Source organism: Malaclemys terrapin, chromosome 3, assembly GCF_027887155.1.
Source record: "Malaclemys terrapin pileata isolate rMalTer1 chromosome 3, rMalTer1.hap1, whole genome shotgun sequence".
NCBI lineage: Eukaryota > Metazoa > Chordata > Testudines > Emydidae > Malaclemys > Malaclemys terrapin.
This window is the reverse complement of record NC_071507.1, coordinates 201155076-201180721: the sequence shown is the minus strand read 5'-3', so window position 1 is coordinate 201180721 and position 25646 is coordinate 201155076. Positions and strand designations below refer to the sequence as shown.

Sequence of the window (25646 nt, the reverse complement as noted above, 5' to 3'; positions counted from 1 at the left end):
GTGGACCAATGGGGGTTATAGTGATGATACCAAAGAAAGGAACTCATAGTGATTGTAATAACTGGCGTGGTATCACACTTTTATCTGTACCAAGCAAAGTATTGTGTAAGATCATAGTCCAGCGTATATCAGAGGCAGTTGATAGCGTTCTCAGAAAAGAGCAAGCTGGTTTTCAGAAAGGGCGTGAATGCACAGACCACATCTTCATTCTACGAAACATACTAGAACAGTGCTTAGAATGGCAACGGCAACTCTACATACATTTCATAGACTTTGAGAAGGTTTTTGATAGCATTCACAGGACCAGCCTATGGCGCATTCTGTGGGCATATGGAATTCCTTTCCATATAATCAACGTCATCAAAAGCTTCTATTTCAACTTTACATGCAGTGTTGATCACAGTGAACTCAGTTTTGAAGTCAAAACAGGAATACGTCAGGGGTGTGTCATGTCTGCAATCCTTTTCGACACTGCCATTGACTGGGTAATGCGGCATGCAACAAAAGACATGCCAAGAGGCATTAAATGGACACTCTTCTCATCCCTTGAACACCTGGACTTCGCAGGTGATGTCGTTCTCCTATCACATACCCAACACCATATACAAGAAAAAACAACTCAACTCAACACATTCAGCCAGCAAATTGGACTGAAAATCAACCGCAATAAAACAGATATCATGACCTTTAATATTGCCTCACCATCACCAGTACAGATAGAGGATTATGTTCTCACCAATGTAGAAACATTCACGTACTTGGGCAGCACCATCAGCCAGGACGGTGAAACAAGCTAGGACATCCGGAACAAAATCAATAAAGCCAGGAACACCTTCAGGAGCTTAAATACAGTCTGGAAATCATCAAAATACAACACCAAAACCAAACTCAAGATTTATCCGAGCTGCGTACTTTCAACACTACTTTATAGTGCAGAATGCTGGGGAATGAGAAAGTATGACATGTCCAAACTGTCTTCATTCCATACAACCTGCCTCAGAAAAATCCTCCATATCTTTTGGCCCAGAACCATCTCAAACCAAGATCTATTGACACAGTGCAGCCAAGAGGATCTGAGCACCATCATTGAAAGGAGGCGTTGGAGATGGATCGGTCATGTGCTTCGGATGGAAACTGATTCCATCACCAGAGTAGCACTAATATGGACACCTGAAGGCGAGCGAAAAAGAGGCTGCCCAAAAACAACATGGCGAAGAGCTGTGGTAGCCGAGCTGAAAATCCTGGGGCACAGCTGGGGAACCACTGAAAGAGTTGCCAGAAACAGACAGGAGTGGAGGAGCTTTGTCACTGCCCTAAACGCCAGAGGTGTAATAAGAACATGATGATGATGTCCCTGAAATCTCTTGGATCCATGGAAAACCCCCCTCCCCGTTTTTTTCCTTTATGACTTATTCAATGTCCTGTATGACTTTCAAATAATTTAAGTTGTACTGTGTTGACATTCAAACGGTTATTCCAATGAGATTATAACAGTTATTGCTTAAAGCTCATTAAAACAGACCTGCAACATACCCCAAACGTTGTTCTTGGGCCTTTCCAACTGGTGGGTCCAGTTTGCTATTTATCTTTTTTTAAGTTTTCTAAAAATACAACTACAGGTACCCCAAGTGCTCTTGGTGTCTGTCCCATTAATTGAAGGTCATAACTCACGAACCAAAGTTTGTCCATAAATACATCCACCTCGGCCCATGATCTCTTCAACAACTTTAGAGAAGAAAGAAAGAGACAGGCTTTGAAAAGCAGCTGGAAAGTTAACACATCTGGGCTCTGGCAGATCAAGGCAAGGAGCAAGTTCCAAATTCAAGGACTCCTCACAGGGAATGCTCCACTGTCTTATTTATAGGGCCCTACCAAATTCACGGCCATGAAAAAAGCATCATGGACCGTGAAAGCTGGTCTCCCCTGTGAAATCTGGTCTTTTGTGTATTTTTACCCTATACAGGTACTATAGATATTTCACAGGTGAGACCAGCAGTTCTCAAACTGGAGGTCCTGACCCAAAAGGGGGTTGAAAGGTTATTGTAGGGGGGTCTTGGTATTGCCACCCATACTTCTGCACTGCTTTTAGAGCTGGATGGCCGGAGAGTGGCAGCTGCTGGCCAGGCACCTAGCTCTGAAGGCAGCGTCCCTCCAGCAACCACACAGAAATAAGGGTGGCAATACTACGACCCGGCTACAAAAACCTTGTGACCCCCCTCTTCCCACAACCCACTTTTGTGTCACAATGTGAAATTTCAGATTTAAATATCTGAAATCATGAAATTGACCATTTTTTAAATCCCATGGCTCTGAAATTGACCAAAGAGGACCATGAATTTGTTAGGTTCCTACTTATTTACGTTGAGGTATCTCCAGTACGAGTGCCTCTGCTGCTGACTTCACATGTGGCAGCTTGGCATGGGAGAGAGGCAATCTCTCAGGTAACCAGGCCCCAAGCCGTTCAAGGGACTTGTAGGTTAAAACCCAACAGCTCAAGTTCCACCCAGAAACCAGTGCAGATTGTGCAGCGGTGCTCTAATGTTAGTTACATGCTACTTATGGGCAGTATATATGTGGTGGAGTTTGCTGTTGGATTTGCCTTTATAATTGTCAGCAGCAGCAAGCGCCTGAATGAAAGCCCATTAAAATCAGTGGCCGTCTTTCCATTGTCGTCACTAGGCTCTGGAGCAGGTGCCTATTGCTTGGGACTGGTGTCTATTGTTTTTGGTCTTGTTCTTCCAAATTTAAAACAAAGAAATGGGGGACCAGGATGAAATTGCCAAACACCCTGGATTTCACTTGTGACCCAAGACGGATACCCAAGAGAAAGAGCTAGGACCTTAAGCTACCGGCCTACCACCACCTTGGCCTCCAAATATTTTGTACTCATTTCAGCCCATTTGCACTCCCGTCCCCCACAATGGAGTCTTTGTTTCTGACAACAGAATTGTTCTTTCAGCTCAGTACATGTGGCTCACTAAAGTAAGTTAGGTGAAAAGCACTATGCACAGACAAACTAATGATTTCAGTGCATTTTGCAAACACTTAGATTTCATATCCTTCCTACCATGCCCCACTCCCACAAACACATGTGCTTAAGTTTACATGACTAGTCCCATTGATCATAGAATATCAAGGTTAGAAGGGACCTCAGGAAGTCATCTAGTCCAACCCCCTGCTTAAAGCAAGATCAATCACCAGACAGATTTTTGCCCCAGATCCCTAAATGGCCCCCTCAAGGATTGAACTCACAACCCTGGGTTTAGCAGGCCAATGCTCAAATTACTGAGCTATCCCTCCCCCACTAACTATGCACATATTTGCATCCGAAGAAGTGGGCTGTAGTCCACGAAAGCTTATGCTCTAATAAATTTGTTAGTCTCTAAGGTGCCACAAGTACTCCTGTTCTTCTTTTTGCGGATACAGACTAACACGGCGGTTACTCTGAAACCTATGCACATAAAGTTAAGCATATTGAATCACCGAAATGTAGGGCTGGAAGAGCCTCGAGAAGAAGTTATCAAGTCCAGGCCCCTGCCCTGAGGCAGGACCAAATAAATGCATATGTAACTGTTTGTAGGATCAGAACCTGAAGCTACCTCCCTATTAAGCTCATTTTACAGAAGGAAGTTAAGCCATAGCAAAGGTAAGTGATTTGCCCAAAGTCACAAAACAAGCCAGAGATGGAGACAGAACCCAGGAGGTCCACCCCAGAAGCCTGTGCTCTATTACAATACACACCTTCCCTATGGCAAAGCCTTCTTCAAAGTAAACCAAAGTATTTTCAGAGAGTTCCACTTTTAAGGACCGTATCGCTCCAAGTTAAAGAACTCAGAATTTGGGTTCACAAATCCTGGAGGTGACTCAGCTTTTCCAACGTTCAGACAAGGAATTGCAGTGTGTGATGATTATCCGGGTGGGCCACCCGTTGTCACAGGCAGAGGTCTTCGCCTGTGTGACACCCCTTCAGCAGTATCCCCTACTCTACCATCAACATCAGCCCCTTCCTGCCTTCCCCTGCAGCTATCCCAGCCTCTCCCATGGAGTCTCTAGTCCCTTTCAGAAGCAGAGAATCTGGACTCTCACTGCAGCTCTGCATGGCAGGGCGCTTTGCCTTCCCATGGGCTGCAGGGCCTGGCTCAGTATTTGGATGCTCCCCCCACAGACAGACGACAGAAAGCGTCCCCCAGCGCGTCCACTGCAGGGCTGAACACAGCCCTGCCCCTCGCAGGGCCTCAGTTTCCCCACCTGGAGGGAGGAAGGCGACCCCCACGCGCCAGCAACCCCCCAGTGCTCAGTAAACACTCAGAGGTAGCCATGGTGACCAGGCCTGAACCCCAGGGGCAGGATTCCCCCCCATGCACGGGTCGGAGGAGTGGGGAAGAGGGGGAACCCTTCCCCCCATCCCCACACGCAGACACTGACTATACAGACTCACCAGCTTCATGCTTTACCCGGCCGGCGCTATTTACTGTAACCATCCTCCCGCTTCCTGCCCAGTCCCTGCCACCCAGAGCATCATGGGACTTGTAGTCCGCTTCCCTCTCCGCCCGCCGCCGCCTTCTGCCCGGGATGAAGTCATGCCCAGCCGCCTCTTCCCCAGGGGCATCCTGGGAGTTGTAGTCCCCTCCTCGCCCGAGCCCCGCTCCCCATTGGCGTGCCGTTCCGGAGGGGCATGCCGGGAGTTGTAGTCCGCGGGCCTCGGCTCTCCCCTTCACCCAGGGGAGGGGGGAACTACAAGTCCCAGGGTCTCACAGCGGCGGCAGGTGGGAGCTTGGATGTTGATATCAACATGGCGCTTGCCCGACAGACAAAGACAGTCAGGCTGGTGTGATTGAGCTAAAAAAAAAAAGAGCAGGGGGGAGGGGGGAATTTCTCTTGGGGGGGTCGGGGAGGGGGGATTGGAAGCTGAGGGATTTTCACCCCCCATTGCTCCCCTCCCTCTGCACCCCCATTATTCTCCCCCTCACGCTGGGACTGGGGATCCCCCCACTGGTGCTGTTACATGGTGAGGTGGAGAAGTGACCAGGATCCAGAGGTGAGTGTTACTGGGCGTGGGGGATCGTGCTGCTCTCGGGGGCGGGTCCCCTGAGCTTGTGCTGGGTCTGGCTGGGGGAGTTTAACCCTGGGGTCGGGGGAGCTTCCTTGAGCCCCTGGAGCACAGGTTGTGTGAGGTGGATTTGGGGGTGGGGGAGTCCCCTTGCCCAGTGCTGGGTTTGGGGGAAGTGGAGGGGGAGGTCCCGTTAGCCTGTGCTGGATTTTGCTGGGAGAGTTTAATACAAGGGATCTGGGTGGCTCCTTGTATCCTTGAAGTGGGGGCAGGGAGGTGTCCCCTAGACAGGGTTGTTTTTTTGCTGAGGGGAGTTTAACACTGTGGTTTTGTTAAGGGCAGGGGTGGGCTTCTTGCTTTCCTTGAAATACAAGCTGCGAGTGACATTAATTTTTTTGTTGTTTTTTTGGGCGGGGGAGAGTAGATGGGCGATGAGGGGAAGGAATCCCCTTAGGCTGGGTTGGGTTTTGCTGAGGAGTTTGATGCTGGGATGGGGAGGGATGGTGGATCCTTGTATGCTTGAAGCACAAAACTGTGTGAGAGCAATGGTGTGTCTAAGGAGGGGGCTTGCACCAGGTTAGACTCTGTTCTGGTGGGTTTGGGGTGTCTGAGGTTTGTGTGGCCACTTGCACTGCCTGAAATAGGGGATGGGAGGACGGGGACAGCTTCTGCCGCCAGTGGGCTGGGGTGTGTTGGGGTGTTCTGCAGGCTGTGGTAGTTTTGCAAGGGAGTTGAACGTAGGGCTGGGTAGAGGGGGATTAGAGAAGAAGGGAGGCGCCTTGTCCAGTGTTGGGATACTACGGTGATGGGCGCACTAGTAAAACCTAGATTATGTTCTTGAGACACAGAATGTGTGTGGTATGAATTATGGTGAAAGAAGAGGAGGAGGTTGTTTCTCACCAGGGAATTTTATGCTTGCCTATGGGGAGGAGGATAGGGAAGATACCTTTGGAGCAAATAAAGTGCTTGTGAAATCACTTGGGAGAGGGAGGGTCCTTGTTAAGAGGAGAGATTCTGTGTTGGTAGGTTGGTGTGGGTGGGTGTAGGGGGGATGGTACAGTGCTTTTATGGCTGAATGTCCAAGACACTAGTGAGAGCTTGCTACCAAAACAAATCTGCTTGATATACAGAGGAGAGAGCATGCATGATGAGGAAGAGACAGGTGAGAACCCTAAGGGGATGTTGTAGCTGATGTGTTTAACCCTGGAGGGCAGGGGGGAAACATAGGACGGTGGCTCTTTGAATGTATGGGAGAAGAGCATGGGTGCAGTGTTTATTTTGTTTTTACTTTTAAGAAGAGGCTCAGGTTTTGAGGTGGAGGGAGGGTGTTAAAATTGCTTTTATATGTGTACCTGGGACATTGCTTTGAATGCCAGTGTGTGGCCCCAAAACTGCCTAAAAAAGAGTGAGGCTGGAGAAGGCGGTCGGGAATTCTGCTAGGCTTGTACATTCTGTGTTTAGTTTTTGCTTGCTGTGGAGTTGTAAAAAATGGGCAGGATGGTTTTCTTTGAGGTGTAAATATATGTACAGCAAGATGGACTGAGCTGAGCTCTTGCTCCTCAGTTTTGGGTGGTGGGTTTTGGTGTACGGGAAGGGGTGGTTAAAAGTGCCTCTGAATGCGTCTGCAGGGTGCTCTCTTCGGAAACAATTTTTGCATTAGCTTTGAAAAATCTTTTGATCATATGTCTTATTTCCTCCACCCCCTGCAAATAGGGGAAGGAAAGGATGCCTTTTGGGGTGGGAGGCAAAGAGGAAGTGTGATGAGCATTGCCACTTCCCTGTCTGTGAAGTCCTGTGTACTCGGTTTATTCTGGAGTTCAAGTGACATTGGGAGCACAGAGGCAGTGGCTTCAAGTGCTAAATGCATATGGACTGAAAATGGTGGGTTTTAAATTTAATGGCTAGGACACTGATTTGGGAAGAGCAAGTCTGCTAGGTACTGGCTGTGTGCCCCTGACTCAGAAATCAGAGGGGATAGATAGAGGAGACTGAACTGATGGAAGGGGATGCAATTTGCATGAATGATGCTACACAAAAAGTTGTGTTGTATAAATGGCTTGTGCTAGGCAGTCAACTCCGCATGCAAAACCCTGGACTGCCTGTCTGGATACCATGATATCACTAGCTCATTTCTGCAGGGCTCATCAGGTGCACGAGCCTCTCTCTGCTTCCTTCCTGGGATGGTGCAGCTGGCATCTGATTTCCTCCATGGATGGGAGAGGAGGAGTCCTGTGCAGTTTTTTTCCCCTCTGAGATGATTGCATTTTCTTTGGCCTCGCTGTTCGCTGCCTCATTAGTAGGAACTGCATCTATATTTGTTTACCACTATGCCATGCCAATAGGAATGTCTGGAGTAGTGGGGAGTGGGTGTATGTGAATTCATCTCGCTAACATGTTTTTTTTTTTTCTTCCATTGTTTTAAGATGATGCTAGGACACAAATCTGCAACAGCAGGCAGTGAACTTCATTTCTTTGTGGTTTTTGACACTCCCTCTTTGCTGGGTTATCTGTTTCTGAGCTAAATCCCTAAGGAAAGGGTTGGCAGCACATTACATACACGCGGCTGGAGCTTCTTCAGGTTCAGACAGACTTTGTCTCTTTGGTTGTGAAAATTATTTGCCATCTCTCTATGTTCTAGGAGTGCTGGAATTTCTGAGGTGGCAGGATTATACTGGATCTATCTGTAAATTGATGTTCTTGCATGTGGGAACACTGTCCATTTTCTCTTATGCAAAGATTCTTCATCTTTAACTCCGTGTGACAGGTACAGCCTTTTTGTAGGGTTGACAGAATTTATTAGTGGGCTGAGCATGGGACAGGGAACAAGGAATTTGTTTTAACCTGCTGTGTCTATTCCTAGTATTCCTCTGGCACAGAACAGGCATCAGCATTTTTACCACTGTATCATCTAACTCTGTTCAGAGCCGGTCGACACAATTGTGGAGTGCAGGCCACCAGCCGTTTTATAGTAGCACAGTTGCCAGAAGAACGGTGGGAGGATTTCAAAAAATCTTGTCTAGACCAGACCTTCTTATCTCTGCCGTTTACTTCTTGTGCAGTTATGGGCAAGTCATTTTCATCTGTTGGGCCTTTCTAAAACATCTATCGCTGTACTATCTATTATATTTTGGGGCTAGAGGCCAACCAAGAATGAGATCTCATTGAACTCCGCACTGCACAGAGCGTGAGTAGCCAGTGCCTGCCCCAACCAGCTTATCTCTGTCTCAGTTTCCCTATCTGTAAAATAGGAATGCTTACTAGCCTCCTAAAGAGGGGTGTTGTGAATAAATGTCTGGCCAGTGTTTTGAAAGTGCCGTTGGTGTTTTATGAAGTATTATTTTGTCGTCATAAGAAGTGGCACATTCATAAATTTATGGGGGAACTTGGAGATTCTCTGCCTTCAGATCAGGAACTAGGGAAATATTGTGGCTTTGTTTTTCTTTACATTGAATAAATGCAAAGGTCTATAGTAAAATGTACTTGTTCCATTCTGAACTGTTGAGGCCGATCTGCTTCCATTGAAGTCCATGGGAGTTTTTTGTAGTTTGGGCCTTCAGTGCGCGATTCTGGGATAGAGGGAAGGACTCCAGACAGGCAAAAATGAATGGCATTTTCAAAGATATGGGAATCAGTTTAACTTATAACATTACCTCTCTTTCATAAACCGGTATTTCTGATGACACCTCCACCAACAAACAGGCAGATAATAGTAGCTTGTGTGGGATGGCAGTGGGTTTGGATTTAAACCAAGCAATTTGTCATGCCTGCAATGGTATTGATGCACACAGGCTCCTGTGTCTATGTTGAGCCCAGCGGGGTTCTGATTACAGGATCAGGACCTATTATGAGCATATTCTTCACCTTCTGCGAAGTTTAGGATTTGAGGTCAACCATTTTAAGGGATGCTGTCCACTTAAAAACCCTATTACAAAGGAACATAGGCCTTTACCCTTATTATCAATAACTTAATACAGTTTGTTTTTTTGGATGCTTTAAAATCAATGAAGTCAGTTTCACTTTACATTGATTTATTGGGGCTTCAGTCATGTACAGGAGTCCACTTTGCAGCTTTTCAAGACTGGGCCCTTACTTAGGCCTGTGCTGACAATATGATCTTTTGCTTTAATCTTGTATGTTACCAATAATGCTAAATAATATTAGTGATTTATTAACACTTAAAATATAGCAGATGCCTAGGATCTGATTTTTTTTTTTTTAATGAGACACTTATGATTGTGGATGGAGTTTACAAGGTGACGAGGAGGGGTTATTTTAAAATTGTTTATTTTTTAAATCACTTCTCTAAAGTTGTTTGGTAATCCATTACATTTTCCAGCTCCCTATTATATGTAACTTCTTATTCTTACTATTGTATTCCAGTAGCACCTAGAAATCCCAGCTGAGATCAGGTCCTGTCTTGCTAGGTGCTGCATATGTACATATTACGAGATGACCCCTGCTCTTAAGAGCTTAGAAGGCCTAGATTCTGTAAACATGTTTAACTTTATGAATGCAGGTAGCCTAGTCAAATGCTTAAAGTTAAGTGCGTGTATAAGTGCTTGCAGGTTTTCGATCCAAGCAGACAAGATAGATGGGGTGTAAAAAAGGAAATGTTGTTCCCATTTTACAGACAGTGAATTGTGAGGCCTAAAGAGAGTGACTGGCCCAAGATCAGACATGGAGTCAATGACAGAACTGGGAAATGAACTGTGATCTCCAGAGTCTCACTCCAGTGCTTTAATCACCAGACTGATTCTTGCTCTCTGAGTTACTTGGCTGGCTACCAAATTTTAAAATACTGACTACAGATTCTTTTCTTTCATTCAAACTTTTTAACCCGAAGGTGGCAGTTACTTTTATTTTTCAGTTGGGTCTTGAAAATAGTAGATTGGAAAACTTCATCCAAACAGAACTTCTCTGACCTGTTACTAACCGGAAACAGTCTCTAGCAAGTGAACCTTTAATTTAAATGAAATATAGTGAGACTCTTTTGGAGAAAAGTTGCAAATTGTGGTCTTTGTTGCAGGTTAGCACATAAAATGTTCTCAGATTGAGGCAGTCGTATCGTCTATGACAACAACAACAAAAAGTGGAAAATCAGTTCCCTAGTATCTGGCCAACTGAAAATTTCATCTTGTAACTGTGAAAGACACATTTATTTTTATGTTGTGACTGCTAAAAAAAAAAAAAATGTTGCTAAGGAGATATACTAGGTTGAAAATCTGTTCTCTCTTGAATCTAGCCTTTTTTGGTTTTTCAATAAGGGAATTTACACAGGGTTAGTTTGTGGCCAGAAATGATTGTTGAGAAGCCTTTAACATAGCTAGCCTTAAAATGAGGATGTGCTGAAATACTTTTTGTTTATCGTGTCATTTGAAACACAAATTTCAATCACAAGTTGACCAAAATCCCATAGTTAATGCAGACATATTTCATAATATGCTGCTGAGCAAAGTGCTCATTTCACAGTTGTGAAACTGCTTCTTATAGGTGTTATTGCATCATAAAGCCTAACCTAATCAGAATGATCGATTTATGGCGATAGCTTGTAGGCAGCATTGGTACTGTATGGCTCTTACATTTCATATTTGATTCATTACTGCTGAGACACTGGCCTTCTTATTATCCACTCCATGATAAAATAATTCTTTGCACTTTTATCTGTAGATCTTAAAGTACTTTACAGAGGTGCACTTTGCAGACAGAGAAACTGAGGCTCAAAGGCTAAGGGACTTGCCCAAGTTCACACACTGTCACTGGCAATTGGAAATATGAGTCCTCTTAGACGTGTCCCAGGCTTAATTTGCATCTGTGGTCGGTCAATGTTTATTTTTAAATCTGTAAGGAGTTTATGGTCTGGTCCTTTACGATGGTGAGCACCTACTGCTCCTGTTGACTTCAGTGGCTTGACATTTCTCAACCTCATTAATCCTCTTTAATTCATTCTTTTTCAGGTCTGTCAAAATTCTCCTTTTCTTATTATGCCAAAACCACCATATGTGTAACTTCTCAGATGACCACTTAAGGCCCAGTTCCCTCTTCCTGTATCTCCCTCTTCCTACTGACTTCAGTAGGACTTTTTACCTGTGCTATGTTCTAAATCTACTCCAAGAGTGTGCTTGTTTGTGTTGCCATGCATTTTATTTCAGCATATTATTCCATTATTTTTGTACAATGCAAATATTCTAAGCTTGAACAATTAGTGTTTTTTCAGAATTACAAGCCAATGATTATTTTGCTCAAATACATTTTGGGGATGTTTTCCCCAATCCCTAGTTTTTAATCAAGGCTGAACAGTAAAGGTAAACTTAAAGTGGAGAGCCCTTAAAACCCTGAACTGTTTTAGTGCAGTGCTTTTGAATAAGTGTGTTCTGATTCATCTTTCCCATGTCCATGCAGTAAAAATGGATGGAAGGTCAGTTACCTAAACGTTTCTCTTATAAGATTTTTGTATGTATGTTTACTTTCTTGATTTATGCTGGGTTTGTTGCCATTACTAGACAATAATTTATTAATAGGCTTAGCCGTTCATCAGATATGATTTAGATTCATCTCACTCTCACTGAGTTTGTTGTATGGTTGACCACACACCTACCTACGAGCATGTGTGTATGCTGTTGGGGAATCCTTCCTCTGAGGTACTGCCCTCTTGTGGATGGAATATTGTTGTCAGACCTAATCAAAAATATCCTAACGTTGCCCTCTACTGTCTACAGAGGCTAAGTTTTATTTATTTAATATTTCCTCATGCATGGAAGTGGCCAGGAATAACATCCGTCTCCTCTTGTAGCTGAGACATGAAATGTATATGAAACCTATCCAGGGCTGTTGAGGTGACACTGAAACTGCCAACTGGCTGAAGAAGTGCGTGCAATTAAAACCCAAGTACACAAGATAAATCCATTATGCTTGGCCATGACTGTGCAGCGGATGAATCTCCCTTGCTCCGAATCCCTCGAATTGGTTAAAGTTCATTTACTGTTCATTCAATAGCAAAACTGCCTTGTTTTTTCTTTTTTAAAAGAAATGCGAGTAATAACTTCAGTGAATTCTTCTTTGTGTCCTCAAATAAAACGATTACTCTTGAAACAGAACAGTAGAAGTCCTGTTCTGGGGATTTAAAAATAATCCCGCTGAACAGCTGATTTTGTTGTTTTGAAGAGCCTACATTCTGTAAACTAGGAAGCGTAGCACATGGCCACTTTCTGCATTTTGAGTTGCCCAGTTGTTTTGAGCTCTGAAGCAAGCACTGAGTCTGCTCCTTGCTTTGCCAGTAGTACTGTGATAGTAATCCAAGCAGAAGGCACTTAGCTCATTCTTGAACTGTCAGTGCTGCCCCTGCTATGAATATTTATTCAGTTCTTTACAGGATAGTACGTCTGAACGGTAGCTTCTCTGATCACAGCTTCTACCTTTTGCTAGCAATCTCTTTCTGGCTATATTGGCAGAGTTTTATAATTGGGGTAGTGGCGTTCACAGCATGCAGTAGCTCTAACGTGTAAACAATAGTCAGATATTGAGGAAGAAAGTTGTACCTAGTGGTAAGGACACAATTCTAATTCTTGGCTGTGTTACAGACTTGCTTTGTGATCTGGGGCAAGTCACTTAACCTCTCTGTGTCAGGGCTTTTGGGAGGCTTCAGGTTTGTAAAGTGCTTTGAGACCCATGGATGAATGGTGTGTTAGAAGTGCATGTTAATATCATGGTTATAAACAAAATTGAAATATCTCGAGGCTGGTGAGATAAATGACATAACTTTATTTACATAAGACAAGAACCAGTTACTTAAGCTAATTTGATTCTTATGCCACAGGTGAGGAAATCAGAACAACAAATTTCTCAATCGATCAGCAGTGTTTAACCCCTGTGCTGCATGGGGCTGTGGTGCCCCCAGACTTTGCAATTAGTAGTAATTCACCATATTCACTGTATACTTTTAGCAGAGTGATTTATTATGCTTATTAGAAAGGCAGAGTGCCTAGTGGTCAGAACACCAGACCGAGACCCAGGAACAATATGAGCTTACTCCCAACTCTTTAGCTTCCTCATCTGTAAAGCTGGAATAAGAGTGGCCATATGAGATCAGACCAATGGCCTGTCTAGTCCGGTGTCCCGTCTCTGACGCTGATCACTACCATATGTTTCAGAAGAAGCTGCAAGAAGCTGCACAGTGGACAACTACGTAGTAACCTGCCCATAAAGGAAGTTTATTCCTAAAGTCAGGCAGTTAATAGGTGACGTATGCCCTGCATTATGAGCGTTGTACAAGCGGAATTGCCTTGAGTTCCTGCGCAAAGATCACTCCTCATCCTCGCCTACTACCACAAAGTACAAGGGTATCTTTAATGAAAAAAAAACCAATGTCCTGGTATCATGTCCTGTCCAACAAATGTCTGCTTCAATAATGCAGTGTTTCCTATTTTTTGGCTATAACGGCAATCACCACTTCCTCTTTTGCACTAGAATAGAGGTCTTCCTTATGTTAAAAGGATCAACCAATTCTTCAGGTTTTTTAAGGGTCTTATAAAAATTCCAGCTGAACTTCCTATCAAAATTACGAAGGCAAGATACAAAATAGATAAGTTTCTTTGTTCTGCTTCTGGAGTTCACAGTAACCCTGGTTCCCTCTGCCAATAAAAACTCATCTGCATTTATAACTCTTATAGCTGCTCATGCTTTGAGTCATGTATTCCTCTTAGTGAGAGGAATGGCCCAGTCTCCAAGTGTCCAAAAAGCTTTCTGTTTGTTATATGTCTCCTGCCAGATTGGTCTCCAATTCTGTGGTGTAATGCAGTCTAATCTTTACAAGTAGTTGCTTTTGAGGAGGACCATGAATTATCTTTCAGTTCATTTCATGGATATAATTCTGATAAATGCTGGTGTCACTCCTTGGTCACACTCAAGTAAATTCTGTTTTATTCCTAGTAATACACCTCTTACCACCAGCAAATACGAGGAGTCAGATTTTGCAGTGAAAGTATGTTTGCCATGCATCTTCCCTTTCCCACCCCAAACCAATTATTGGTTCTGAATCCTTCCTGGTGTTGGCTGTGACCAGGCGAGTACACCCACATCTCCTCCTGCTAGACCCTACACCCACTGTAGGAATTGACTCGAGTGAAACACTCCAGGAGTGATGGAGCCTGTTATCCCCTGGAGACATTCCACGGTGCACACTCATGTATGAGAACTGGAGTCCAGTCTCGAGTTTGGCTTTGATGCCATTGTTGGAAGGCAGTTTTTCTTTTTTATTAAAACACCAACAGGTAGATGTTTGAAGTGATTTATCGAATGTGTATAAAGCCAATGTCCTTGCTCCAAAGATCTAACAATGTAACTTCAGCAGATACAGTGCATGGAACAGTGGTTCTTCTGGGAGGGGACTAGATGCAGCAATCAAGACAGAAACACTTTGTAGAAGTGGTTTTTGAGGAGAGATTTAAAGGTAATAAAGGGACAGCATTTGATGCACAGAATGTGGGAGGCTGTTCCAAGTATGGAAGAGAATAACATAGAAGAAGGCGCAGAGCTGGGTTCACTTCCATGGCTCAGTGAGCCCAAACTGTGGCAGAGTAAAAGGGGCAGTGGAGACTCAAAACTAGGTGCTGTTTCACAGGATGTAAATACGTTTATAACAAAAGCCTTTGAGCTCCGCCAGTGACTCTTCAGTATCCTGGCTAAATTGGTATCTGATTTTTCTGCTGTTCTGCTGTCTTCTTGCAGGGGTTGTTTATTGACTGAAACTGTTTCCATGTGGCTGTAATGTAGGGCTTGATTACATTAAACATGGCTTTTTCCTGTAGTATTGCAGTGCTAAGGAAAGAGATCCCACCTGCTAAACCAGCTGTTTAGGTAATGCATGAGCCTTGGGGAGAGTTGTGAAGCAGGATCCAGTCCCTTTTGGGGTTCAAGTATTCGCATGCTTGGTTTATATTTTGATTATAAATTGCAGATGCATTTCCTAATATTGGTTGTTTGTATTCCAATAATGCCTAGAGGCTCTGACCACGGTCAGGACCCATTGTGCTAGGTGCTGAACAGAACATAGTAAGAGAGTCCCTGCCCCACAGAGTTTTCAATCCAAAGAAACTGCCTTGATTAATTAGTATTTGTCTTTGCAAATGAAGGCTAAGGCCTGGTCTACACCTAAAACTTAGGTTGAACTATTCACGTCACTCAGGAGTGTGAAAAATCAACACCCCAGAGAGACCTAGTTAAGTCCACCTAAGCCCCAGTATAGACACCACTGGGTCCTTGGAACGTTTCTTTCTTAGGGTTGCCAATTTTGTTTGATGTATTCCTGGAGACTGCAGGAAAATCCTGGAGGATTGGCAACCCCATCGACTTAGCTACCACTTCTCAAGGGTGTGGATTAACTACAGCAACGGCACACCCCCTTCCATCATTGTAGCAAGTGGCTACACTGCAGTGCTAAAGCAGCACAACTTCAGGGCTGTAAGCTATGCCCCTGTATTGTATTGTAGACATACCCTTAGTGCTGGTCCAAGAAGGCATTCAAATCTCTTACTTGTCCCACTAAGGCCGGAAGCACCCAAGCTCTGCGATACCGAGGGCCACGCTGGCAACTTGCCAGAAGACTGTGGCCATCCAATTTGCCGAAAACACCTATTAAATAGCAAGTGAATGCACTTGTATCATCTTTGATAAAGAGATTAAAAATGGCCCGTTGGTTGAGCTAGCCAATAAGAAAACCCATAAGGGAACCAGCTCCATCCACTCCTTACAATTACAGGGTCTGCTCCTACTGTGGTACATAGCAGAACTCAGGATGGATAAAATCAATGATATAAAAAACCCTGCAGATTTTAAAAATTCAAATTAAATACATTTTTCTTTTTAAAAAGATGTCTATTTGGAAATTGACAACCAATGTTAAAGCGTCAATTTACCATAACCTATTTAACATTATTTAAATTAAACAAACATTCAAGCAGTATCTATTTGCTGTTAGTTTTAAGGAAAGTCAAACCACTGAACTGGTGGAAGTTACTGGCAGCTAAGCAGCTGGGACCAGGTTTGATGAAGTGCTAAACCAACTTTTGACAGCGTTAGCCTCTTCTGCAGGTGCAGAGAGAACGTTTCCTTAATTTGAGTTTATTCAGCTAGCTCGGTTCAATGACTAGTTCATTCAAAGTTGAGGAACCCATTGAGAATTGAAAAAACACAAAAACTTGTTTTGTTTTTTTCCTTTTCGAATCTATGAATAAAAATGAGGTGTGAGATCTACTAGTTTTAAAACCTTGAATGTTTCTGGTCACCATATCAATCACTTCAATTCACTGACTAGAGATAATACTTTCTTTGTTTAATAAATCAGTGAATTTTAAATGCAAACGATATTTTGATAAACTTTTTTTTTCCTTAGGTACCCAGCACATTTAAGGTATTTTATTTAACTATTAAAAAGTCATTTTAAAATGCCATTTTTGTTCATTTTTACCTGAATTCCAATTTCCATCCAAATGCAGCTTGACACAAATCATGAAGTAAAAAATTAATTATCCTTTAGGAAATAAATGCATCATTCACTATTTTCTGTGCCCCTAACTCAGTTGATTGCTTGCTAGGTGCTAATCTAGTCCTAAAATGCAAAATAAGATATTTCACCACCTCCAAGCCAAAAAATACACACAACTTTTCCATGGTTAATTAATTAATGTTCTTTACAAAACTTACCTAGCATCAGCAAGTACCAATGTATGGTGTTCAAAAGAAATGAAGCATCATGAGATGAAGACTCTTGCATGTTTCAAGTCAGTTTTGGTATTCAAGAGCTTATCCCAAGAAGAGCTGAATACCTGCAACTCCCATTAAAGTTCAAGACCTCTGAAGACCAAGCCCTTAGAACAAGATATTGCTAACATTAAAGCCAATGGAAGTTCTTTCCATTGTTTTAACAGGAGATGGACGGGGGCCATAATGAAGAAGGTTATTTATTTATTTATTGTGACCTGTAGCTTACAGAGTTCTAGGTCCTTTAATTGAATTTATTTAATTCTTTTTGCATCTAAAATCCACCTTTCACATGAGGCCTTGGCCCTTCCTCCAATTATTTGACAAAACAATTTACTAAACTTGTTTTTTTTTAAAGCAGTAATAGAGTAAAGAGGTTTTCCTTTGTGTCTCCCTTCTTCTTGTGCTGTTACAGGCTTTCTAAACAAGAAGTTGGGTATCTTGTGTTCAGCAAATTACTAATTTCAAAGAGGGTGCTGGAAAATAATTTTCCTCTGCCTGAAAACTGCCCCACCGCTCTCAAAAATTCCCTAACCTGGCCTGCTAGTCACCAGCATAGTAAATGTTATTCTGTACCTAATTAATAAAGAGCCTGATCCTCCAGTCTTTCTTCAGTGAGAATTGTACCTGAGTAAGGACTGGAGGATCAGTGCCTTAGTTTGGTTGTAACTGATGGCCAGTACCACAGTTTAGCTGCAAATATGATTTTATGTGGAGGAGAGAGGGAAGGGGCTGGAGGTGTCAGTTCTAAACATATTTCCTGCACAAGCCTATGAAACTCTCCTGCAGTGGGTTTTACGTGCCACTATGCTCTCTTGGGCACTTGTAAATGAGGTCTTGTTCCACGACTAAGACTCCTAGGTGTAACTGCAATACAAAGAATAAATAATAACGGTAAAATAAAATACTCTACCTGTTTGGTGCAACTTGATGCTCTCTTGGCCCTCTTTTCCAACAAGCGACCATGCCCCTTCTCTCATGCCAGCCTCAGTGCATGGATTCCAGACCCAAATCCTGTACGCTGCACTACCTTAGTGTCCTCTTTTTATAAATCTAACTTAAAACACACTTTTCTGATAACCTTCTAACGCTGAGCTCCATTCCATCAATCCTCCCCCATGCCTGACTGTGCTCTCGGCAGTGTGTTTAAAAACAAAGCCCACTGTGGACTAATAAAACTATAAAAGCATAATTTGTGATCTTGTTCACAACCCATAAGGTCTTGTTTGGATGGGAAAGTTTTGTTTTTGTTTTTGTTTTGTTTTTCCCCAGATACACCAGTGCTGGTGTAACGCCCTATATGAACATTATTATTCCGCAATAAGTGTGTCCACATGGGGAAGTTATATCAATATGACTGTTGGTTTAAATTAACACGTTAGCTTATACCAGTGTAGCTGACCTATGTAGACACAATGAATGGATTTGCAACAGTAGAGTTCCCAAACTGCAGTGGAGCAATAGACGGCACCCTTATTATGGCACCGGCCCGTCTTGCCCCAGAGTATATTGACAGAAAGGGCTACTTTTCTATGATTGTTACTCCTGGGGGAATTCTGCGCCCAAAAAATCCAAAAATCTGTGCCCAAAATTGCCAATTTCTGAAAAAATCTGCATATTTTATTTGTCAAAATAATGCAATATAATCACACCAGTTTCACTTATTTTGGTAATTTATTTAAACTACCATACAGAGAAAAAAATCACAATCACTATTCAGCATTTCCTAAACACATGAAAGTTAAATTACAAACACTCGGTAACCACAACCCTGCATTCCAGTTATAATCCTGGATTTTCATTTAAATTACATTACTTTTGTTTTGATGTTTGGTGTTCTGTAAAGTAGAATGTTGCTTTAAATTGCTCAGACTTTCACACAAGAAAGTCGTGCAGTTTTGCTAATCATTGTCCTGCGTTTTTTTAAAAATGGGTAAGTAAAATAGATCCTGAGCTGTAATCTAACCCCATTGTGCCTCTCTGGCACAGGAAAAAAAGCGAGAAAGCACAGAGACCTTCCTAGCTGAGGATTCTGTTACTGTCATTTACAGTAAGGCTCCTTAACCACTCTGGCAAGGTAAAGGAGCCTTAATTGACTAAGAATGGGAACAATTAACCAACAATGGGAGCATTAGCAGCCTGCCTGTTTAGTTGTTACATGTCTTACTCCTGAGGGCATTCTGTGCCAAAAAAATTAAAAATTCTGCACACAGTATTTTAAAATTCTGCAAATTGTATTTGTTAAATAAATGTGGAGGCTCCAGCATGGCAGTGGGGAGCACAGACCACTGGTTGCACAGAGGTAGGAGATCACTGTGCAGCTCCCTCCCCACCCCCCTGGACATGAACTCAGCAGCGAGGCTGCACCCAATCCTGACATAGCGCAAGTACTGGGCCTGCCCCAAAACTACCCCAGGGCCCTGCCCCTCCATACCAGGTGTGGGCAGACAGGCTCAACAAGGCAGGATCCATGTGTGGAGGGGCTTAGTGTGGGGGTATCCAGGTGAGTGTTGAGAGGGTTCTGTGTGGGGCAATCCGGGTGCAGGCAGCTCAGTGGGGGATCCAGTTGCAAGGGGGTGGGGATCTGGATGCACAGGGGCTTGTTGCAGGGGTTCTGGGTGCAATGGTAATGGGACTCTGCAAGGGGGTCCAGGTGAAGGTGGTTGGGGCTTGGGGGGGGGTGTCTGCGTATGGGGGGGGATAGAGCTCATCATGGGGTCTCAGTGTGGGAGGCTCAGTGGGGTGTCCAGATGCTGGGGGAATGGGGTTCAGTGGGGTGAGGATCCAGGTACAGCTGGTTGGGGCTCATTGGTGTGGGGATCCAGTTGCAGGTGGCTCATTGGGGTGGTCCAAGTGCAGGCGGAGTGGGGCTGATTGGGGGGATTCTGAGAGTGGTGGGGGGGGTGAGGCTCGGTGGGAGGGCCTGGCTCTGAGGGGTATGGATGCATGGGGGTTGGGCAGATGGGGGTGCAGCCCCCTGTACAGGGATCCCTCCCCATGCAGCCCCAGATGCCATGCAGGGAAAGAGGAAGTCCCGTCGTCCCCAGCCCAGCTGGAACTAGCAGCTGAGTCCTGCGCAGGGTAGGAGCCACCAGCCGGGTCATCCCCAGTCCTGCACCCACAGTGCTTTACCTCTCTGCTGGCTGTCCTGGGCACCAGAAACATACTGCTGGGGAGGGTTGCATGACTGTTCTTGTGGATTCCCTTTGCTTCCCCATCAGAAAGTAATTTTTCTGCAGGGGGCTAAGAAATCTGCGGGGGACGTAAATTCTGCGCATGCGCGGTGGCACAGAATTCCCCCAGGAGTGATTTCTGCTCTGCCTCAGAGACAGAGTCTGCTTCACACAGCCCTACGTCTCCAAGGCCAGGGTGCAGCAACAGCAATGAAAGAGACAGAGTGAGTTTCTCTAAGTCATTTGCACGCAGGCAGGCGCCCAGCTCCATCCCTTTAACGTTTCTCCGTGGACACACGCTCGCACACCCAGCCTTCCTCTCCTCTCTCCCCCCCCCCCCCCCCCCCAAGGTGATCTCTTTGCTGCTGGCTGTTCTGTGGTGGAACCAAGAAATCTGAGGAGGGTATGAATTCTGCGCCCCCCGCAGGGTGCAGAATTCCCCCAGGAGTAGATTATGTAAGCACTAGTGGATCTTGCAGGACTGTTCAGAAAGCTGCTAGCAAGGCCTTTCTTTCCCAACCTGCGGTTTACCAATGATGATGTTGAAATGCCAGCAGTGATGCTGGGGGATCCACCCTTGCTCCCCTGACTTATGAAGCTGTACATTGGACACCTCAACAGCACCAAGGAAACATTTAGCTACTGCTCAGCAGGTGGTGAATGACAGCATTGTCATTGTTTACTCACAAGAATGGATCTCTTTGAGAAAAATATCCCAATGGTTACAGCTGCCGGCTATTCTCTGCGTAATATCTGTGAGGCAAAGGAGGAGAAGTTGCCACTTGAGTGAAGATAGAGCGGCTGTCTGCTGAGTTTGAACAGCCAAACACAAGGGCTATTGGAAGAGCTCACCATGGAGCTATATGGCAAAGGGAGGCCTTGAAAGAGTACTTTAATAGTGACCCACAGTAATGTGTTGAGGTGGATGGTGCTCTCCCTGGCTCGGCAGTTTGGGGGCCTGCTAGGAATTGTATGGTGCTTGGTGTATGTCTATGAATATAACACTTTCAATGCCCTTATTAAGTCTGTGGTGCTTGCTGTACATTTCTGTTTAGAATACTGTTTGTTACTGATCCTATGAGTCGTGTCACGCTGTACAGTAACAAGTAAGTGTGTGGTTTCTGTACCGCTATGCATTCTGTTGGGAACTAATACAGATTAATTATTTTCCAAAAAATGTAATTTTGTTCAGTAACAAAGCAATGTAAAAAAAACAAAAAAATCTGTGCAGCTTAAAAGTAAACGCATCAAAAACATAATAAATTAATGGAACAGAACTTAACAAGGGGAAAGAACGTTCATGTCCATTTTGGTTACTCGTACACTGACCTCTGAGAGCCACGGTTGCTGTATGTGAAGCTGGGGTTGTCCTTAATGTCCCCTGGGGTGGAGTAGTAGGGGCAGGGATGTGACCCCTGATGCCACGTGGAATGTTATGGGTGTGTGTGTATGGAGGTGCTAACATGGAGCTCTCCATGGACTGCAAATGGAGGTGAGCCTGTGATTGCTGAACTTGTATGTCCATAAGAGTCTGCAGCATCAGTGTTTGCTGCCGAAGAAGCCCTGTTATGTCCTGGTGCATCTCCCTCTCCTTTTCCTGCTGGGACTCCTGGCCCATTCTCCTGTTCACTTCTCCCTATAGTTTGCAGTATTCACCCATAAAGCCCCTCTTATTCACAATCTGATGCAGCACTGGCTTGCAGGATCTCCTTGAACATGTCATCCCAAGTTCTCCTTTTTCTCCTCCGTATCTGGCTCAGGCATTCCGTGGGTGTGGATGGGGAACCCTTCAAAGCTGCAATGATAGCAGCTACAGATAAAATACAGAGGTACCATTGTCAGGAGAGTCACAACAGAAAGAGGAAGTTAAGGTTCAGAACTCCTTTCCCTTGCATTCCCGAAGTTTTAAACAAGACATGCTTATTGTCACTTCTGTTTCAGAGTGTTTGTGCACAGCGCCACTCACAGCACTGGCCCTGGTGAGAATGGCCCACTTGGAGTGAGGGAATTACTCAGTTGCTTGAAACTGAGTACAGGGCAGTGGCACTGAATGCTGGCACCATTTCCTACTGGCGGTGGTGATTTTTAGCTGATATCTCACTCCTGAGGTAACACAGGCACTGAGAACACGGCAGCTGGTAGTGTCCTGAAGCTGCCCAGGCCTGTATGCTGCTAACCTGTTTACTGCAATGGTGCCTACCCATGTTATCACTAAAGTGGCATGAGAAAGCGTCCTACTACGGAGGAAGAAATAAGACTGCCATCCCTAGAAACCTTCAGGAGAAGACTGCAGAGTACGTACATGAAAGTTTCATAGAGATCTCTCAGGAGGATTCAAGGAACATCCCTGTGTACATAAACCAACTGCTCTGCATGGCCTCCCTTCCTAACTCTAGAGGGGAATGAAAATCCGATGACAATGCTACTTCTCTTTGTTGTACTGCTACTTTTTCTGGTACAGGCAAATTAATAAAGTCAGTAGCTATGTCCTGTTAAGTCAGTACATCATTGTAATGGGAAATACAATTACTTACCCAAGGTTCCTTCCCCTGCATCAGGCTCACCTGTGCTCGACTGCTGGAACTGACTGGACTGCGGTGGAGTCTCAAACAGGTCCTAGCTTGCAGCATGCTGGATCCCCCCAGGTGCATGTCCCCCATCCTCCTCCTCTTCCTCCCTCAGCTCCTCCTTTTCCTCACTGTTCACACCATGGGCCTGTGTCTTAGGCTTCTCAGAGGTATTTACAGTAGTGTGTGGAGGTGATGGTGGAGTCTCTGCCAAGTATGGCATGCAGCTCTTTGTAAAATCAGGTCTGCAGCTCGGCACTGGATTGATTGTTGGCCCCCCTGGCCTTCTGGTACACCTGCCGCAGTTCCTTCACTTTTACTGTGGAACTGCTGTTGATCCCTGTTATGCCCCTTCTCCTGCAACCCCCCGTGCAACCTGCTCAGAGAGATCCAGATTTCTGAGGCTGGTCCCTAGCGGAGCCTGCACACCCCCTTCTCCCCACAGGCCCAGGAAATCCAATATCTCCCGTCTACTCCAGGCCAGAACGCGTCTGGAGCATGTAGCCAACATGATGAGCTTGGCCGTTGCACACAGCTGTGGAGAGCTGCTAGGTATGTTTGCTGAGCTGTACAATCAGGAAAATACATGGAGTTTTAAGGGAGTGGGGTTGGGGGATGCTACCGGTCTCTGTGACCCTGGAGTAATGGAGTTCACAATTGTGACCAGAGTGGTCAGTGCTGGCCATGGTGGAACAGCTGCTGGAGGACTGTTAGGGTTGACATAGGTAACGGTGTCTACATTCATGCTGTGTTGACTTCAGTACATTGACCATGGCTCAATGCTGCTTGAGGAGGTGGAGTTACTGTGTCACCGTAACGGGGCATTTACATTCGTGGGAGACAAACTTAAGTGTAGACACATTGTAGCAGGGTGAACACCTGCTCCAGCCCTGATGGGGTGGGAAAAGCCCTGCAGAGGGCTGGGGCTGTGTAAAGGAGCAAAACCCCAGCTGATAGGGGAAGTAGCTGCAGCTGGGGCCATGCCCCAAACTGAGCCACTTAGCCTCATAAGAAGGCCAGGGCAGCCGAAGCTGAGGAGTCTCCCTCTGACAGGAGAGAGCGACAGGCCTGGCTGCAGGGAGCTCACCGGGGACCTAGAGTGAGGCAGGGTTGGGGAAAGGCCTTGGGGGCTGGGAAGCCCTAGGCCAGCAACTCCCCAGGCTGCAGGGCCTGGTCCTAGGCCCAAATAGGTATTGGGGTTGCAGAGGGGCAGCCTGAGGGTGGGTGAAGGCAGCCAGTCCAAACCCCTTGTTGCCAGTGATGATCGGCTGATAGACGGCAGCCTGCCCCAGGGCGCAGGGGCGAGATGGTGACTGGCAGAAGCCACGACTGAGGCGACATTGGGATAGGAGGTGGGGGTTCCCCTGGGTGGGGAGACCCAGAGGGAGAGTGGGGTACTGCCAGGGGGGCAGCACCTAAGCCAAGGGCACTGGGGTCAAAGACAGGCGGGACACCTGGCCTGCAGAGGGCGCTCCGGATGCTGGTGAGCTAATTCCCGAGACGACCAGCAGGAGGCGCCGCAGGGGTGAGTCCGTGCCTGACTACACACATGCACAGCTAGGTTGACACAAGACAACTTTCGTGGACCTAACTTTGTAGTATAGACCATGCTGTAGTTACTGCTCCAAGATGGGCCTTGGCCTGTAGTCACAGAGGTCTTGCCTGTATGCAGAATTGAAATAGTTTAACTTTAGACCACTTGAAAATCCGATTCCTTACCCAAAGGATTCCTTACCGAATTAAGTATATGGATACAAGCCTGTTTTAAATTGAATTGTCTTCACTGTGTTTTGTACCTCTTCAGCTAAATTGGTTTACAATCACACCTTTAAATGGGTGTAATTTTGATAATAGGCAAGGCATGAATGTTGTTGCTGCTACAGGGCAAATGAATATCTCAGTCCTGTTCTAGTGAACAAGTGTCCGCCTCACAAAAAAATCACTATCATTATTTCTTTTGACGTCCTTATTTCAACCCTTGTTTCAGCCTTGTTTTTTGTGCCACTAACTAGCACCAGTCACAGCAGACAGGCTAAGGGCTGAATGGATAATTCCTCTCCTTCCTTAGTGTATTTATATCTTTCAAATACTTGCAGATGGCTATCAGATGCTTCCTGAGTCATTGTTTAGCCAAGCTCTCTGTATTTAGGGACCAATTCTGCTCTCATTTAGCAGTGCAACTCCCACTGACAATAATGGGAGTTGCGTGCCTGTAAAGGAAGGCAGAATTGGGCCCTAAATGAATCTTCAGCTGCCTAATAACCTTTCGTATCTTTTCTCTAAATTTCATCCAATTTGTTGTATGCAGTGTTGTTGTAGCCAAAGTCACGAAACCAATGCTATACCTGAGATACATCAATGATATTTTCATCCTTTGGACAATCAACCTAAACTCCCTCATAGATTTCCATCACAAATTCAACCAGTAAACTCTCTCTAGAAAACTCCCACACTAGCATCAACTTCCTGAAAGCCACAGTCAGCTTCAATAATAGGTTAGCCGTGACATTCTGAGGACATTTCCCAGACTTGAAGAAGAACTCTGTGTAAGCTCAAAAGCTTGTTTCTCTCATCAACAGATGTTGGACCAATAAAAGATATTACCTCACCCACCTTGTCTGTGCAACTTGTTGATGTCTTTCTGGTGCATTCTCACTAGCACCATAGTATTGGGCAGTTGCCTCCCTGTTATGTGAAACAATGGCACTGCATGTGCAGCCCCAAATCATGTGGGCTTTTCACCCTCTTTTTGATCATCATGTCATGCTGCAAGCTGCTATCTAGTTTTCTGTCCACTAACACCCTTGGGCTTCTGTCAGCACTGCTCCTTTCCAGCTATCTCCCTCCCAGTGAATATCTGTATTTGGGGATTATTTTCCACCCCAGAAGGGTGCTCTATAAGTAATGGAAATCTCATAAGGTTCTGAACACTGAAATTCAAGGTTTCTATATCTAGTTATCCTCTGGAGAGTCTTTGATTTTGGGGAGAGCTTTCCCACCCCTTCCAAATGGCAATATTACTAAACCTTTGTTTTATGTAGGATGTTTCTGTATAAACACATGAGCAGGTCCTTGTAAATAAGGCACTCACATATTGGGATT

The 25646-nt window shown here is 44.9% G+C and overlaps 2 protein-coding genes across 8 annotated transcripts in view; one reads left to right on the top strand and one right to left on the bottom strand.

Annotated features, from left to right (window-relative positions):
- Positions 1–4506, bottom strand: part of INTS9 (integrator complex subunit 9) — a 90807-nt gene extending 86301 nt beyond the window's left edge. Inside the window, exon 1 of the mRNA XM_054023985.1 lies at positions 4439–4506. Coding sequence (XP_053879960.1) covers positions 4439–4447 — 9 coding nt within the window. The 5' untranslated portion in view covers positions 4448–4506. The remainder of the gene's footprint in view (positions 1–4438) is intronic.
- Positions 4507–4918: 412 nt separating this feature from the next.
- The window catches only part of HMBOX1 (homeobox containing 1), a 149993-nt gene continuing 129265 nt past the window's right edge, over positions 4919–25646 (top strand). For all 7 annotated transcript variants that reach the window (XM_054021450.1, XM_054021446.1, XM_054021449.1 and 4 more), the window contains exon 1: positions 4919–5038. The gene's annotated coding sequence lies outside the window, so the exon portion shown is untranslated. The remainder of the gene's footprint in view (positions 5039–25646) is intronic.